The sequence below is a fragment of the Monodon monoceros genome, unplaced genomic scaffold (assembly GCF_005190385.1).
Source record: "Monodon monoceros isolate NGI ecotype Baffin Bay Population unplaced genomic scaffold, NGI_Narwhal_1 Super_Scaffold_13, whole genome shotgun sequence".
Lineage (NCBI taxonomy): Eukaryota > Metazoa > Chordata > Mammalia > Artiodactyla > Monodontidae > Monodon > Monodon monoceros.
In genome coordinates this window covers 67,392,770-67,411,227 of record NW_021703769.1, presented here as the reverse complement: position 1 = coordinate 67,411,227, position 18,458 = coordinate 67,392,770, and the positions used below count along the sequence as shown (strand labels likewise).

The 18,458-nt window shown below is 43.7% G+C and overlaps 1 protein-coding gene across 2 annotated transcripts in view; it reads right to left on the bottom strand.

Annotated features, from left to right (window-relative positions):
• The window catches only part of LCMT1 (leucine carboxyl methyltransferase 1), a 55,355-nt gene extending 39,350 nt beyond the window's left edge, over nt 1–16,005 (bottom strand). Inside the window, exon 1 of one of the 2 annotated variants that reach the window (XM_029221255.1) lies at nt 15,686–16,005. In XM_029221255.1, coding sequence (XP_029077088.1) covers nt 15,686–15,795 — 110 coding nt within the window. In that variant the 5' untranslated portion in view covers nt 15,796–16,005. The remainder of the gene's footprint in view (nt 1–15,685) is intronic. The other variant, XM_029221254.1, reaches the window with a different exon arrangement.
• Nucleotides 16,006–18,458: the final 2,453 nt, after the last annotated feature.

Genomic DNA, 18,458 nt, shown 5'->3' with positions numbered 1-18,458 from the left:
ACCCAACACAGCCAAAAACTAAAACTAAAAATAAATAAAGAAAATAAAGAAAAAAGAAGTTAAAAAACACTGCCAATTAATGTTTTTCTTATTGCTTAGAATTTTAATTTTGTGGTTACTGAAAAAGCTCCTTCATTGGGACAGAGTGTCATCATCTCTCTCTCTTGTACAGACAGAAAAAGGAAAAGGTGAGTGAAGTAAGCTGCTAAGACTTCACTTTTAGCATGTCTGTGCCTTTCGACACAATATCAACCTCCGTGCCATCGAGGGCGTTAGCGAGGATACATTCCTTAACAGATCTCCACCATCATCTCTGAGATTTTCTTCCAAGCAGCTAACCCTCACCCTGGAAGTTTTGATACTGGCTTTTTCTTGATCTCATTAGAAGGTATCAAGGGATGATTTTCAACAGCAATCAGGATCTGGGTTCTTTCTTCAAATGGCCCGTAAACAGTATGTGGACTAAAAGCACCAGGGACTGTGGTCACAGCTGCCCAACCATGCCATGCCAGCAGAAATAACCTCCATGCCTGCTTGCACAGGTAAGGACACCTCTAACAGACTTGACAGTGTCTGCAGGACACATTGAGAGTAAGTCACATCTGATTTCAGAGAAGTTAAAATGCAAGACCATGTGTGTCGCAAAATGGCTCAGATAGTATTGTCACATCTATATGTATAACTGAAATCACTTTGTTGTACACCTGAAACTAACACAATATTGTAAATCAACTATACTTCAATTTTAAAAAATAGTATTGAACTGTGAGGAACCACCATTGCCTATGATGACAAGGGACTTGCCAGATGTCAACATTTAGCAATGGAATAGCTAACAAGGGAGGAATATTTGCCTTTTTTTTTTTTTTTTTTGGCTGTGCTACACGGCATGTGGAATCTTAGTTACCCGACCAGGGATCAAACCCGCGCCCCCTGCAGTGGAAGCGTGGAGCCCTAACCACTGGACCACCAGGGAAGGCCCAATATCTGCCATTTTTAAATGATGTTATTCTATTTCTTTTTAAACTAAATTAATTATTTCCATCAAAAAGAGAGTATTGTCTTCACAAGAGCAACAGTAAGTTTGGATTTCATAAACAAACATACAAGGCAAATATTACACTAGGAAAAATATTTGTAACAGGTCACAAAGTGCTAATATCCTCACAATGTAAAGGACTCATAAATTAATATGGGAAAAAACTAATATTCCAGAAGAAAAAGAATGGGTAAAGGACAAAAATGAACCATTCACAAAAGAAGAAAAACTGACCAATGAACATACAAAAAGCTCAGCCTTATCAATGATTTAAAAAAAAAAAGCAAAATGAAAATGAAAGCAAAAACAAGAGAGCAGTACTGCTCTTATCAAATCAGCAATAAAACTCTTTTTTAATAGAACCTGGCTTTGGAGAGGAATGAGGAAGAGGGCCCTAGAGCACCAATGTCCAAACTGGAAACTGGCACGGTCATGCTTCAAGGCACCGTGGCAACAGGTATAAGAAGCCAGAATAACGTGCGAACACAATAGCCAAACAGTCCCACTTCTGGGATTTTATCCTTAGGAAATAACCAAGAATGAACACAAAGATTTTTTTTTTTTTTTTTTTTTTTACAAGAACGCTGTACCTGGAGTTATAGTATCAGGTCGACAAAACAGGCCACAAGATTATACAGACAGGACATTCCCAAGTTTGTTAGAATGAACGTACACATATATATAAAGACTGCCCAGAGTAGATACCAAAATGTTAATAGTGGTTATCTCCACACCCCAATACTGTGCACCTAGTTCTGTCACTTCCACGATCGTCCTCTGTTTCCCAAATCCAGAGAACATCCCTTCCATTTGAATATCTTGATTTCATGTTTCAAACCCAGAATCAGAGAATCAAACATCTCAGATCTGGAAAGACCTGAAAGATTCACTCAATCTTCATTCAATCACTATTGCTTTCAAAATGTTCATGACACTCACATACCACCTGTTCAAAGTAATGTCTTTTTTTTAACATTTATTTCATTGAAGTGTAGTTGATTTACAATGTGTTAACTTCTGCTGTACAGCAAAATGATTCAGTTATACATATATATATATTTTTTCATATTCTTGTCCACTATGGTTTATCACAGGATATTGAATATAGTTCCCTGTGCTCTACAGCAGGACCTTGTTGTTTAACCATCCTATATATAACAGTTTGCATCTGCAACCCCAAACTCCCAATCCTTCCCTCCCACGCCCCCTCCTTCCCAATGTAATATGTCTTTAAATAAACTCAATTTTCTTAGTACTCAGGTCTGATGTGCTACCTAATATTTTCTTCTAACACACACTGTAACGAATACCTAACCATTAACATTTAAAACATCTATCTGTGTACCGCCTAAAACCATCTCACATTCCTCTCATGGGAAACAGTGATCTGGCCCAACCACCAATTCATTAAAGAGACATTTACTGATTCTGTCCTATTTGCATAAGTATCAGCTGCAACAATGGGAAATTCACGTGAAGTTGTGAAGCGCCTTCCAATAGGCATTTCTTCATCTGAGGATTCAGGGACTGGGAAAGGCCCTCCCTGGTCTCCCTGACTATGAGGGTCAAGGCTGGGGCTGGTTTGTTTCACTTCTCCTGAACACTGACTGCGGTGCCAGGCATCATTCAAATGCTTGACAAATAGGAACACATTGAGCCCTTGTAACAACCCTAAAGTAGTTTGCCTAAGCTGTGGAACCTTTAGGGAAATTAACTGCTTTACAAACCTACCCACCCACCTGGATTTAGATCCCTCCCCAAACACTTTAGTGCTTAAATGATACATATCTATCGTGTGTGTGTGTGTGTGTGTGTGTGTGTGTGTGTGTATGTGTATTGCTTAGCTGCTTATAGATACATATGTATCTGTACGTATGTAAATCTATATATATGCAATTGCAAAAGTCAACCGAATATTCTCAGCACTAATTTTCAAGTTTGGGATTTTAACTGCATACTTCTTGTGGTCCTCTAATTTTTAATTTTATTGTTGTTCTTCTACATCTTTTGGTTTCAATTTTTGGTTTCTATTTCCTGTTGGTTTTATTCTTGGTTTATAAATGGAAGATAGGAAGCAAAGTCTTAAGGGCAATAGACTCTGTACCTAAACAGAGTTCGGATTTGCTTCCTTTCTTGGGAGCTCTTGAAAGCTTCTTTTTGTTTTCCTAAGCAGATCGGCAGACCTTAAGTGTTCAATCATCTAAAAAACTGGGCCTGAATAACTAAGAAGACTCACAGGCTAGTTTCCTCCCAAAGGAGGCTACTGGTATTGCCTTTTGGCTTAATCTAACATCTAATTACTTTACAAGTAATATGATCTACAATCTACTGTCTCTCTTGTAAGCAGTCACTGAATAGTGGTCAAAGCGTAAACGGAAAAGGAACCTACATTCACAGAGAGTGAAATAAGTAGAAGAATCAAATCAGTCCCCTTGGTACAATGTCCCATATCTAACTTTTTAACCAAAAAAACAGAAAATGTAATTAATAAAATTAATACAGAACACAGTAACAGGATGCCATGGACCTGAATAATGCTGATGTACTTTTGAAAAAAATAAAACATTTAAGAACCTGTATTCTGAATATTTCCTCCAGTCTGAGGCTTGCCTGTTCATTTTCTCAGTTTATCTCTTTTTCCTTTGTAGTTAGTACTTTTTGTGTTCTACATACTAAATATTTACCTACCCAAGGCTGCCAAGGTATTCCCCTATGTTTTCATACAGAAGCTTTACGGTTCTAGCTTTCATATTTAGGTTTATGGTCCATCCCAAATTAGTATGTGTGTACAGAAGGAGGTCAGTGTTCATTCTGTTTCCACTTGAATATCCAGTTGATCTAGAATTATTGGTTAAAAAGACTTCACTTTTCCCCACTGAAATGACTTGGCACTCGGGGCAAAAATCGACTTACAGCACCGGTATAGGTCTATTTCTGTTTCATTGATCTATTTTTCTTCCTTTATGCAAAGACCACATTGTTTTGATCACTGTAGCTTTACAGTGGGTCTTAGAAATCAGTAGATTAAGCAGTGTAAGTTCCCCAACTTCATCCTTCTTTTGAACATTTTTTTGGGCTACTCTAGATTTTCTGTGTTTCCATATACATTTTAGAATCAATTGTTAAGTTCTTCCAAAAAGATGGCTAGGGTTTTGACTGGGATTTAGACAGTTGGTTTTTTAATGCTATTGTAAATAATATTTAAAATTTTTCACTTTCCTATATGTGTACGTATATTTACAACACATCTATCTGACAAACGATTCCTATACAGAATATATAATGAACTCCAACAAGTCAAAATCAACGTTATCATCATTAGTGAAAATGGGCAAGGGCTTGAACAGACAATTCACAAAAGAAGATGCAGGAATGACCAATAAGCACACAATAAGTATACATCTGTCACCAGGGAAATGCTATTTCAGACCTTAATGAGATGCTATTTCACACTCACTAACAATGCTGAATGTTTAACAAGGATATGGAGCAACTGGAGTTTTGATACATTGCTGGTGGGAAGTGTAATCTGATAAACCACTTTGGAAATTAGTCTGGCAGTTAAATACATACCCACCCTATGACTAAGCAATTCTACTCCTAGATATTTATCCAAGAAAAATTCAGGCTTATATAAGAACGTTCATTGCAGCCTATTCACCATGGCCAAAAACTAGATACGACTCAAATGTCCATCATCAGGTGAATGGATGAACAAATCGTGGTACATTCATACAACACAAAAAGGAGCAAACTATTTTACCCTGACAAAGATTCTCTCCTTGACCAAACTCTAGCCAGGCTCCTCTGAGACCTCCTCGACTAGGCATCAACCTTGGCCTATAATATAAAGACCTGAGCAAACATTAACATAGCTCCTAACAGCTCAAGGCCACACCACTAGGGTGTCTCTAGTCCCCCTTAGCATGCCTGCCTGAGAAAACTCAAGGCTGCCAAAAGAACTTACTGTTGGTTCCAGGCAACACCTAAAGATAAGGCCTCCCTGTCTCCCAGCTAGCAAATCCAGATGGTTTCTGCTGGACCAACACTCCCTTTTCCCATTTTCTGTAATTTTTTCTCTGATTCTACTGAATCCCTGCTCGCCCCCCTCCTTCCTCCCTCATTTGCCCTTTAAAACACCCTCTGTACAAATCAGAGTTGAGTTTAGCTCATGCTGGATTCTTTTCCCTGTTGCAATAGTTACTGCTGATTAAAATCTGACCTTACCACTTTAGCATCCAGCTTTATCTGTGACAACGGGTGTTTATCTTTGACAACGTGTACAACATGGATGAATCTCAAAGAACATCTTGAGTGAAAGACACAAAAAGAATGCATACTGTATGATTCTGTTTATATGACATTCAAGAATAGGCAAATCTATGGTAGCCCGAAACAGAAAATGGTTGCTGGGGGGCGGAAGAGTGGTAATGAGACTAACTAGAGATAAGGGAACTTTCTGGAGTTTCAGAAATATTTTGTATCTTGTTTCGGGTGGTGGTACATAGATATATGCAACTATCAACACTCATCAAACTGAACATTTTATTCTGTATAAATTATCTCCCTCTCCCCATTCCCCTTCTCTCCTAAGAATACCTGAGGAAATTCCAGAAGGAAAAAAAAGGTGAGGGATATAGCACATCCTCCAAGTTCCCTTTCCAATATCCATTCACCCTTTCTTCCTAAGAGGATCCCAATTTTGTTTGAGGCATCAATCTGCCCTATTGGAAATTCTTACCTCCCCACACTTTCCTGCACCCAGGAGTGGAGCCATGTGTCCTAATGATGGCTAAGTACACAGAAGTCTACAGGGTTGGGCTTCCCAAAAAGCTACTGCCTTCCTGACGAAAATGGGCAGATTCAGACACATACATGGCTCTTGCTAGTATCCCTTCCTTTGCTTTCTTCCCGGAGCACAGCTGCTCAGACTAAAAAAATTCTGATAACCCTGCTACAAACCTATCCTCACCCTGTGAAGCAAGCTGTGGGAGCTCTGAATCAATTCACAGCTGAGTAACTTTGTGAGTCGAAAATTTTCAGACATCAAAATGGAAAAAAAAAAAAAAGCGATTTCAACTGGAAGTCAAGAAATGACAACCAAGGACCTACTGTAAAGCACAGGGAACTATACTCGATGTTGTGTAATAACCTATAAGGAAAGAGACTCTGAAGAAGAATATAGATATATATATATACACATATATATATGTATAACTGAATCACTGTGCTGTACACCTGAAACTAACACGATATTGTAAATCAACTATACTTCAATAAAAAAAGAATGACATATGCACTGCTGTGCTAAAGTATATATAAGAATTTAGTATACAAGTGACATTTCAAATCAATTGGGAAAATAAGACCATTCAGTAGATGATGTAGGAACAAATGGCTAATAATTTGAGACAAAATTAAGTTAAAACTGCTACCTTATAATGTCCAAAATAATAAGTATAGATGAATGATCTAAGCATAAAAGCCAAAACCTTAGAAGTGCTAAAAGAAAATGTTATAAAGATTGAGAATGGCCTTTAAAAGCTTTACCCCAAAACCACAAGCCATAAAGTTAGATTGTCAGATTCTATACCCTAAAGCGTCACCATTTCTGTATTATGAAATGTACAGTACAAGCTATACTGAAAGACAAGCAACAGCTTGAGAGAAAATGCTGCAACAAATACCAAGGTAAAGGATTACTATTCCAGATACAAAAGGTTCTTACAAATCAATAATAAAAATACAAATAACCGAACAAGAAAAAGACAACAACCCAGTAGGACAGCAACGTGGGAGAGAGGATTCACACAGAAAATATCAATGAGTGTGTGAGCAGTCAAAAAATGCTCAGTCTCACTCGTGATTTTAGGAATACAAATTAAGAACAGGCGTTATCTTCCACCTGCCAGTTGGTGAACAATCTAAGAGACTGAGAATGTTCCATGATTAGCATTTCCGTTCACCATAGGTTAAGAATGGAAACGGATTATCACCTCCTTGGAGGACCATCTTGCAGAAGCTTCTCCCCTGAAATCTGTCTCACGGGAAAACTCAAACACGTATGCAAAGATGCTCATCACAGCACGATTTTTTTTTTTTTTTTTTGCGGTACGCGGGCCTCTCACTGTTGTGGCCCCTCCCGCCGCGGAGCACAGGCTCCGGATGCGCAGGCTCAGCGGCCATGGCTCACGGGACCAGCCGCTCCGCGGCATGTGGGATCTTCCCGGACCGGGGCACGAACCCGTGTCCCCTGCATCGGCAGGCGGACTCTCAACCACTGCGCCACCAGGGAAGCCCCCACAGCACGATTTTAAGAACAAAATCATAACCACCTAAATGCTGACCAAAAGAAGAGTCAAATAAGGTACAACCACACTGTAGAATACTGTGCAGCCAATAAAAAGAATGAGGCAGATCTGGGCGAAGTTACACGTACAATGCATTCACAGTAGGCTCTTGAGTGGGGAAAAAGTACAGTTGACCCTTGAACAACGTGGAGGTTAGGGGTGCTGACCCCCATGCAGTAGAAAATCCAGGTACAGCTTTACAGTTGGCCCTCTGTATCCTCGGTTCTGCACCTGCAGATTTGACAACTTTGGATCGTGTAGAACGGTATTTAATGAAAAAACACTCTGCCTGCATAAGTGGACCCGTGCAGTTCAAACCCATCTTGCTCAAGAGTCAACTGTACTCACCTTTCTCATTTAAAAAATTAAGCTTTTAAGAGAGGGGAAAAAAAAGATGTGATATTACTATTTGAGATCTAAGATCACTACCTTTCGCAAATGTTTTCCAAAATCTAATGTTTTCCTTTTATTAAAAAAAAAAAAAAATGGGGGCGATAAAACATCCCCAGTTTATTTGACCTTTTCGATGGGCAAGGTTGGCAGCTAACGTATCCTCCACAGTATGTTCTAGTTCTAAAGTGACATGTCTTCTCTGGGAGTGGAAAGTACCTTGGCACCTGCCTTCAAAGTATTTCAGATCAAAATCTTAGCCCTGCCCTCTGGGGCATAGCTGTGAAGATGCAATCAGTGTGCTGGAGAGGCCAGGGCCCTCGGGAAAACGCTGGCTTTCCTGAGAGGTGATCCTGTGTCCTGCTTTCATGACCGGGTAGCGGGGGACATCTGTCGATTCGGTTGAGAAATCAGATGAACTTCTATTATTTGCACAGTAGAATTTCAGCCTTACAGCCCCTGGTCTGGCTTCTAACACACATGGACCACTGAAAACCAGTTAAACAGAAAAACAGAATTTTTAAGACCTCATCAGGAAATATAATCTTGAACACTTGCATTCGGGTCTAATCAGTTTAGCCATCCGACAGATAATTATTGTGTGTCTACAATGCGAATGGCACTAAGGTAGACAGGTCCCTGCTTTGTGTTGTTTTCATTCTGGTCGAAGGGACAGACATTAAACAGCATGTCTGAACTACAACTGGGCTGATGACCACAAAGGAGACGCAAAGAGTGTTATGAGAACACGGAACAGAGGCTACGTCTTGTCTGCAGGGGCCAAAAGGGCCTCCTGGAAGGAGCCACACCTGAGATAAGCCAAAAATCTTGGCGTCATCTTTGACTCCTCACCGTCCATCCAATCCGTCAGTACATTCTATCAGCTTGACCTTCAGTGTATCCAGAATCTAACGGATTCCCAGCACCTCCACCACTACCATCCTGAGCCAAGCCCCCGGCATCTCTGACTTGGGGTATTCTGAGAGCACATCTCCCTGCCTCCATGCTGCCCCCTACAGTCTGTTCTCACCAGAGACGCTGAAGGGATCCAGTTCAAACCCAAGTCACCTTCGTCTTCCAAGCCCCCCAGCGGCTCCCATCTCACTCAGAGTGAAAGCTGAGTCCTTAAAAGAGCTCGTCTCCCCCTCACTCAGCCGGCCTTGCAGCTCCTGGGACAGGCGGGGCCAGCTCCTGCCTCACAGGGCCTTTGTACTCTGCCTGGGACATTGTTTCCCCAGAAGTCCATCCTCAGGGCTCACTCCCTCCCCAGCACTGACCTTCTCGATGGGGCCGTCCCTGGGCATCCCGGCTCACGTGGCCTTCCAACATTCCTACAGCATCGCCAACCATCTCACATGCCAGATATGTTGCTCGTTTGCTTCCTGGCTGCTTCCTCCACTGGAATACATGCCCCATGACAGCTCCGCTTTTGTCTGTTTCATTCACTTCTGCATCCACACTAGAACAGGGTCTCCATAAACTGAGCAGGGTCTCAATAACGAATATCAAATGAAGGCATCAGTCTGAGGGATGACATGGAGCTGATCAGACAAGGAAGGGTGGGAGAAAGCATTTCGGGAGGGAATGGCCAGCTGAAAGGCCCCAGGAAAGACAGGAACAGGGCTCGCCTGAGGAACTGAGAGGACGGTGGTGAGAAGGGAAGAGCTGGGGGAAGCAAGATTGGAGGAGCCAGATGGAGCAGGCAGGGCCGGGCGGACCATGTGAGAAACTTCGCTCTTTTTCTAACAGCTACAAGAAGCCATTAAACTAGGGAGTGATAAGGTCCCATGTGCCTTTTGCAAACCTCTGGCTTCAGTGTGAGAACTGGACTTGGGGACGTAAGCATGATTGGGGAGCTCAGCTGGCAGATGAGTGTCACGGCTCAGACCACGGATGACCTGAGCGTGGACTGAGACGGCAGCCGCAGAGGTGGAGGAAAGGAGGTAGATTCCGGAAACATTTTGCAGACACAATCTAAGGTCTCGGTGATTGATTCATAGATTCAAATTCATAGATGAATTTCACTTACAGGGGATAAGTGAAAGGGCAGCTCCACAATGACTCCTACCTTTTTTACTCTAACTGAGGGGACAATGGCATCACCCACTGAGTTGCGAAGGTGGGGTGGCGTGGAGGAAAATTCGGGAAGGTGATCTTGAGTGCAGTTTTGGAAATAATGAATTTGAGGTCATTCTGAGAAATCCAAATGGAGATTTCCAGCTGGCAAGGATCAGATCCAGGGTAGCGTGATCAGATCAGGAAAGGTGAGGTGTGTCGCTATTTATCTTGTAGCTGATGGAGAATCAAAAAGTTTCAAGTAGCAAAGTGACAGGATAAGATTTGTGATTCTGAAAAAATCACCCTGGCCACGGCATAAACACTTGGACAGGGGAGATGGCCAGACTAGAAGCAGGTAGAACAATAAGGACATGTTGCAACAGATCAGGTGAGCGAGGGCTGTGGCCGTCGGGAAGGAAAAGGGAACAGACTTTCCCTTTGTCACCAGCCCATCTGCTGCACAGCTGCTGGGGATTTTTCTAAAACACAAACCCAGATCACGTCAGTTCCCCAACTTAAAAGCCCTTGGGACCTTCCCCATTCTGTTCTCTGACAACCTCTCCAGAATTTACTCTTGCTACCCAGCGCCCATCCAAGGTCAAGTTCCCCTAACACTTCCCCTAAGAGCTTCGATCTCTATGTTCTTTGGCTCCTGCTCTTTTCTTCTGCCTGGTAAACACCTATCCGTCTTTTTAAGACTCACCTCTCCTCCCCTGTGAAAATAAGAAAACCAGTGCTGACCGCTAGGAGTTGGCCTGGTACCACGAGCCAGGCTTCACTGCAGTTAGATGCTTGCCTGGTGCTCACAGAGGCCACGCTGTCCTTCTGTTGGACAGAAACAATCTCGCAGGACCAGCAGCACAAGGTCGCACCGCAACAGCGACGAACTGAGACAAAACAGGACCCCTTCATAATTTTGTCTAACAGACAAAACCAAGGTCATCATGCCAGCCACAGGGTCCCAAACACTCCTCTCTCCTGGCTGAGATGAGCAACTGTGGCTTCTTTACGAATCACAGAGTGTCTGACTATAGAAAAGTCAGACACACCTCCTCCTAGAAAAGACTGAGCTACCCAATCACAAAATTGTCCCCGCCTCCTGTGAGCACCCAATCCCGGGCAAATCTCTGCTTCCTTGAACCCTCCCCCAAATTACCCAACTGAAGCCCAAATCCTGTAAGTTCTTTCTAACACCCCTTACGGATAGGCCCCAAAGCTCCCTTAACTTAAAAAGAGCCTCCTATTTTAACTCAGGGCTTTCATCCGCTTTCCCAAGATTAATAACTTTAAAGTTTCAAATTCAGAGATGAAAAAGAAAACTTCCCACTGGCTGGAAAATAAGGCAATTCTAAAATAAAATGTCTGTCAACTTTTTTTTTTTTTTTTTTTTCGGTACGCGGGCCTCTCACTGTTGTGGCCTCTCCCGTTGCGGAGCACAAGCTCCGGACGCGCAGGCTCAGCGGCCATGGCTCACGGGACCAGCCGCTCCGCGGCATGTGGGATCTTCCCGGACCGGGGCATGAACCCGTGTCCCCTGCATCGGCAGGCGGACCCTCAACCACTGCGCCACCAGGGAAGCCCTCTATCAACTTTTTAATGTTTCATTTTTATTATGAATTTTACACTCAAAACACTGGAGAACAGGAAAGTGAGCTAGCCAGAGAATCACGCTGGAATGAGCTGGTCCTGTAAGGGCACAGGTGAGGCTGGCTGACACGAAATGCCAGCAGTACGAAGCCACCCTGCTGTGTGATTTCTACCACCAGTATTCCGGGTGAAAACGGAGAGTCTGGTTCAACCAGGGTCTGGGTTTACTAGGATTAAGGGCAAGGGAAATAAAGCCATTGCCAAGAGAACTACTGAAGGATTGGCTATGAACTCGAAGCTCAGTTAAGACGTAGCAGCCTACAGGGAAGTGTCTAAAGGCTGGAGAAAACCATGGAGGTCCTGAGGAGAAAGATGCTGAGGGCAGAGCAGAAACAACTGATCAAGCGTGCTGGAAAGAAGAGACTGGGGTTGAAGGGCGCTGCACTGTTCATCTGTGAGGTGGTGCATGCAGCACCGGGATGGAAATCCAGGGGATCGTGGCGGGAACGGTGACAGAGGCGGATGAGCAGAGGTAATCACTGCAGATGAGGTGTTCGAGAAAATGAGCGTTCCCGCGTGTACACTGGGTCCTCCACATGCACGCTAGGAAGTCAACTAGGATGATGGCAAGAACTGAGGCAGAGAGGAAGGCCTGTGGGCCAGATACCCAAGTCATCAATGAATTAGGTGAATAACCAGCAGAAGGTAAAAAACAGTAATATGGAGGAGAGGATGCTGGGGACGTGGGTCTCAAAGAAATGGGGTGAGGGGACAAAGAGCAGTGAGGACACAAATTCTGATCCTCCTGATTCTAGGATATCCAGGGTATGAGAAAACAGAGGCATGACTTGGCTTCAAGAAAAGGATATCCCCAGGGAAGGGCCGGCGTCAATACAAAGAGAGGGACGGAATGACTAAAGAGAGGCTAAGGAAATAGAGGTGGGGGATGATTATGGAGTGGTGATTTCAGAGGGCACAGTGGGGGCTGCAGGAGGGGTGCGATCAAGGGTAAAAAAGAGTGGGGAACTGACTTAGGGGCACAGCATGATGGGGAAGATAAGGAGGACTGAGGAGTGGGGTGAGTTAGCCATCCTGGTAAGTGCACTATAGACAGCTGTTGAATCAAATGGGAGTTACTAGGCATAAACCTAATATATCCAATCGGAAGCGTTCTAACTGTTGGACTGTAGGAGTGATGGAGTCTGTGGTGATGACGATGATGATGATGATTTGGTGACAATGGGGCAGTGACGATGACAACAACTACCAATTGTGAACACCTACTGTGTGCCAAGCACTCTTGGAAGCACTCCACATTTAAGCCTCACAACAACCCTCTGAGACCGATCACAGCATTATTATCTGCAGAGGGGCTCTAAACCAAAAGGAGGGCGCAAGTTAAAACAGAAATAACGGAACTGTAGGAGCCCTGGGGAGCTAATCGACTTTTTGAACATTATTTTAGGGATCTTACAGCTGTAACTCGTGGCGGCAGGAACCAGCAGGACCCACAGCTATTTCAGTAACTTCAAACAAATAATATTCAGACTGGAGGAAAAATCAAAATAACAGTAAGAATTTATTGAAGGCTTCACTTTGTGCCAGATCCTGTGCTAACCTTTGCATGGATTATCTCATTTAATCCTCACATCTAAAAGGCAAGTTACCATTATTATCCCCATTATAAAGATAAGAAAACTAAGGCAGAAAGAGAGTAACATGCCCACAATTCACCCAAGGAATCCCTATTTAATAAGATGACTTCTTGACAAGACTTAAGGGTTTCATATGTTACAGTGAAGGTGCAGGTCACAGTATCAACAGAACTTGAAAGTTATTAAATCCTGCAAAATATCTTAAAACATTAACTTATGGATTCTCACCATCTCTTTGCATGTTTTTTCCAGATGAGAGAAAACCCAGTGCAAAAGAAGCTTTGATGAAATGAATCCAGATGGCAAACATGTCTGGTTTTTACGGCCCAGGAACCTATCCCAGAAGATTCTGATTCAGTGGATCTAGAGTCGGCCCTGAGTATCTGCGTTTCTTTTAAAAGCTGCAAAGGCTATGCTGGTGTGCAGTTTGGGCTGGGAACTACTGCCTTAGATTCTCTGCAGTTCCAAATCCAAACTTCCCCTATGACGCTGAGATGTCTGAAGACACCAAGGGCATTGGAAACTGAGGCAGAGAAGAAATGAAATTATAAAAACCATCCAACAGAGAGCCAAGGAAAGGCATGCTCTGGTTATACTATTTCTCTGTACTTTTGTGTCTGAACTATTTCCTAGCTAATTTGCTTTATTTTCTTAAATTAATTTTTATTGTAGTTGATTTACAATGTTGTGTTAGTTTCTGCTGTACAGCAAAGTGAATCAGTTATACATATACATATATCTACTCTTTTTTAAGATTCTTTTCCCATACAGGTCATTACAAAGTATTGAGTAGTGTTCCCTGTGCTAGACAGTAGGTTCTTATTAGTTATCTATTTTATATATAGTACCTAATTTGCTTTATGTAGGCAAGTTGGCCAAAAATGTTACCAACAAATATTAAATGAGCCAAGTATTACCAATAAATATTAAGTAAACCTAGCCCTAACGTGCTACTGGAAAGTATTTTATTTCTCTCTGGTAATTCTGACGGCACTTCTGATTCTCTTAGCAAACAGCAGTCAAATATGAGAAAAATTGCTTCTAATTCAATAATGCTACGGATGTGGTCAATAGAGATCAAAAGCTGGAGAAGAAATACAGTTGGGTATAACTCATTTAAGCTCACAAATTTCACCAGGGACTGCCTTCAAGCCTTTAATACTTATGAATGTATTTATCTATTTATTTACTCAACCACCACTAACACGTACTACATGCCAGACACTACACTAAGTGCTTTACTAATATTTAATATCATTTCATCTTTACAAGCACCTATGAAGTGGGTATTATTTTCATCCCCACTTTACAGATCAAGAGACTGAGACACAGAGTGATTTAGTAACCTGCCCAAGTTCACGCAGCTAGTGAATGGCCCAGCTTGACAGTCTGGCTCCAGAGTCCATGCTCTGAATCACTATGCTTAGTCTCCAAGACCTACAAAAAGTTCAAACCTTAACCCAAAAGTTGTTTTCCCCACCAGGTCCCTACAAGGCCGCAGCTTCCAAGGCATTCATTCAGTTCCTCAAACAGTCCATACTCCTTCCTTGACCTGCCTGAACACCCTCCTATATCCCTATTTTCTTTCTTTTTTTAAAGTCATCTGTTCTCAGCTCAAACATTATCAACTAAATTTCAAACTCTAATGGCGCACTGTATTTCTCAGCATTAAACACAAAATTGTAACTATATTACTTCCTGGGTAATTATTTGCTTCCTGTCTTTTCCAACTAGGGGGTGAGTTCAGACACCATGTCAATCTTCTTCATGGGTTCTCAATCACTGAATACCCACCAACCAGACAAAAGGAAATAAGCTCTCCATAATTTGGGGGTTTTTTTTTGTTTTTGGCCACGCCGCCAGGCTTGTGGGATCTCAGTTCCCTGACCAGGGACTGAATCCGCGCCCTTGGCAGTGAAAGTGCAGAGTCCTAACCACTGGACCGCCACGTTAACTCCCTCAATAATTTTTGTTGAATGAATGAATGAGTGGCATACACTCAAGTCTCATGCTTTCTTTTTCATGCTTTCAGGTACGTGACACATACCTGTGCTCGCAACGGCCCCCCACATAGCCCCCACTACACCCGCAAAAGTGCAGACTCCAATAGCACACAGGAAAGCTCTCAGGAAAATACTGGCTCTGCACACAAATATTATGTGACCCTGGACAGGTCATTTCCCCCCTTAACTGACCTGAGTTTCAGGTGCACAATGGGGATCACGCCAAGTCCCAATGGAATGTAACCTACAAAAGAGGGAGAACCTGCACTTCTCCCCACAACCTATCAAAACTGTAGTTATTACTCGCTTCAAGTGTGTTTCCAGCAAGACCTTGGCTCCGAGAAGGCCAAGTCCACGTCTGCCTGGTTCAGCGCCGTATCCCAGGCACGGTATCCGCGGGCTTGTACCGTGCCTGGCCCACAGCAAAAATTAGATAATGATGAGTTAAGTAGATGAATGCCTGCTCTGAGCATTTCACAGAGGTCGCACGAGTTGACGGGTGACTTCTGGCGTAAAAGCGTATTCCTTAGACACAGGCCCGCCTCCCACCTAGGCCCCAGCCCCCCGGAGATGCCAGCCCCTAACCCCACGCCAGGCAGTCACCTCTTGCATATAGAAGCATCTTCGCAAGTGCCGCGCACGCCCTCGTCGTCCGTGTCGGTAGGGGAAGAAGAACAGGTGCTGAAAGAGGGCCTCCTCAGGCTAGTGGCCATGGGCGTGAAGGTGTCGGGGTGCTGCGTCCACCGGTGACATGGAAGCGGGGTCGACGGACGCCGGGAGAATGAGCGATCCCCAGACAAGGTAGTAGAGAGGGACTGGGTTCTACAAGGCTCAGCTGGCGCGGCTCAGTGACGCCGCCCACGGCGGCTGCCCCAGCAACCTTCCCGCTGATTAGCTCCTTTGCGAAGACGCTCATTGGACAATTTCCCCGCCCCATCAGCCCACGGAGGTGCCCATTGGACAACTCCCTTGGCCCCGCCCACATAACCCGGAAGTACCCGGAGGGAGAAAGTAAACTGAAATTGACGTAAGGGAGCACCGCAATGCTCTCCGGGAATTGTAGTCTTAGGGGCTTTGAGAGGCCCCTGCGTTTCTTTCTTTTTTTTTTTTTTTTTGCGGTACGCGGGCCTCTCACTGTTGCGGCCTCTCCCGCTGCGGAGCACAGGCTCCGGACGCGCAGGCTCAGCGGCCATGGCTCACGGGCCCAGGCGCTCCGCGGCATGTAGGATCTTCCCGGACCGGGGCACGAACCCGTGTTCCTTGCATCGGCAGGCGGACTCCCAACCACTGTGCCACCAGGGAAGCCCCGCCACTAGTTTCTTATTGCTAGTCACGATAACTGTAGTTAACTCAGAGCGGAAGAGCTGGAAGGATTCTCAGCACTGGGGCAAAGGGCAGAGAATCCAGACGGAAAAACAGGTGTCAGTGTTACAGTCAGTTGGGGCTCAGTCTCATTCAGAAATTGAACAAGTATTTACTGAGTGCCGACTCTACCCCAGGAACTGGGCGATAGAGCTTTGCACACACAATCGCCTTTGAAATGTTGTGAGGGAAGGAATATGTAGAAAACGAATACAATGGAAAACTATGTAGCAATGAAAATGAACGAACTAGAGTTACCAGTTACAAGCATCAGTGTCTGAATTTCAAAAACATGATATTCGGTGAAAGAAGAAATAGATAACATTTTTGTAAAGTTCAATCCAAGCAAAACTAATGTTATTTAGAAAAACAACATATATGGTAATAATATACAGAAAAGTAAAGGAATGAGTGGAGAAAAACAGATGTTAGGCTCCTTGTGACCTTTAGGGAGGAGGGTAGGACACTCCAGGGAAACGAAATGGGGAAGGAGTATATAGACACTTCAATAATTTCTAAAGCTGAGGTAGGTTCACGTGTGTTTGTTTCACTATGATACATATTCAAGATGTTCATATATTGTGTACTAGACTTATTATAAAACATTTTCTTTTCTTTTAACTTTTTTTTTTTTAATTTTTGGCTGCGTTTAGTCTTTGTTGCTGCATGCGGGCTCTCTCCAGCTGCAGCGAGCAGGGACTACTCTTCGTTGCAGTGCACAGGGTGCGTGGGCTTCTCACTGCGGTGGCCTATCCTGCTGCAGAGCATGGGCTCTAGGCACGCAGGCTTCAGTAGTTGTGGCACACGGGCTTAGTTGCTCCGCGGCATGTGGGATCTTCCTGGACCAGGGCTCGAACCCGTGTCCCCCGCATTGGCAGGCGGACTCCTGCGCCACCAATAAAACATTTTCTAACTAAAATTTTTAAAGTGTGTTTGCATGTTCCATTTCATTATCTGTCAGGAGCAGAGAATGGATATACTCAAACTTGAAGAACCTTGAGTCTTACACACACACACACACACACACACACACAAGCAAAGTAAACAAACGACAACAAAAACCCAGTACACGTATCTTGGGGCAAGATCAGTTATCAAATCCTTGCTTAGTATTCAATGGAGGAACAAGAGCCCATTGATACCCAAAGTAGAAATGACAGTGGGGAAGGCTGAGGTTAGGGAGTTTTGCCAGAGGGAGTGGTGATGAGATGAAATACACCACTTTCTTTGAGTGATCCTTTGCCAAGGGGGTAATGCAAACCAGTGAACACGCATAGTCTCCCAACTTGGCAGTGTACACAGTCCATGGGTGTCAGTGGGCAAGAACAGTGGGTCAACAGCAAGCAGTAGTATAAGACATCAATTCCATAGGTCTGGATGGTGAGACTGAGGGACTAGAAGAAGGTGGAGCCTTCTTCCTCTCTTGTTTGATGAGCAAAGAACATCTCTGATCTCTGCTGAGAGTTTGATTCAGAAAAACTGGTGATTCAGAGGACTTTGGTCAGTTTTTCACTGAGGGGTCACCCCAGAGGCTTCCTGCAGGCAGGGCTAGCTCATTCCACTTGAGCTCCTGGTCAAGGCGCTGGAATTTTATGATACAGGAGTGGAATCTGGAAATGGCAAGCTTAGCCATCTTAAGCTGCATAATACCTCCAAATATGAGACTACGCTGGGGTGGCCATGAACAATGTCCCAGCAAAAGTTCACTGACAATTAATCTGTATCCCCTGATAAAGTCAAGAAAAGAGAAACTAGAGTTTAAAAGCCCTGTTGAACATTAGTTAATATTGGGAGCAAATAGCTGGGCTCTAACCATGAAACTTCTCCCTGAGAGGCTAGAGTGGACGTTTGCCACTTTGGCTATTCAGTATTCTTTCTTCTATAACAACAACCAGAGTTTATTATGGAGAACCGCATTCTCCTTTTAGTCCACATGGATCAGGTAAGGCTCTGTGCCTGACACTGGGGGTGGAACCTTACCAAGGCCTGGCCAATCATACAAAAAATCACCCTA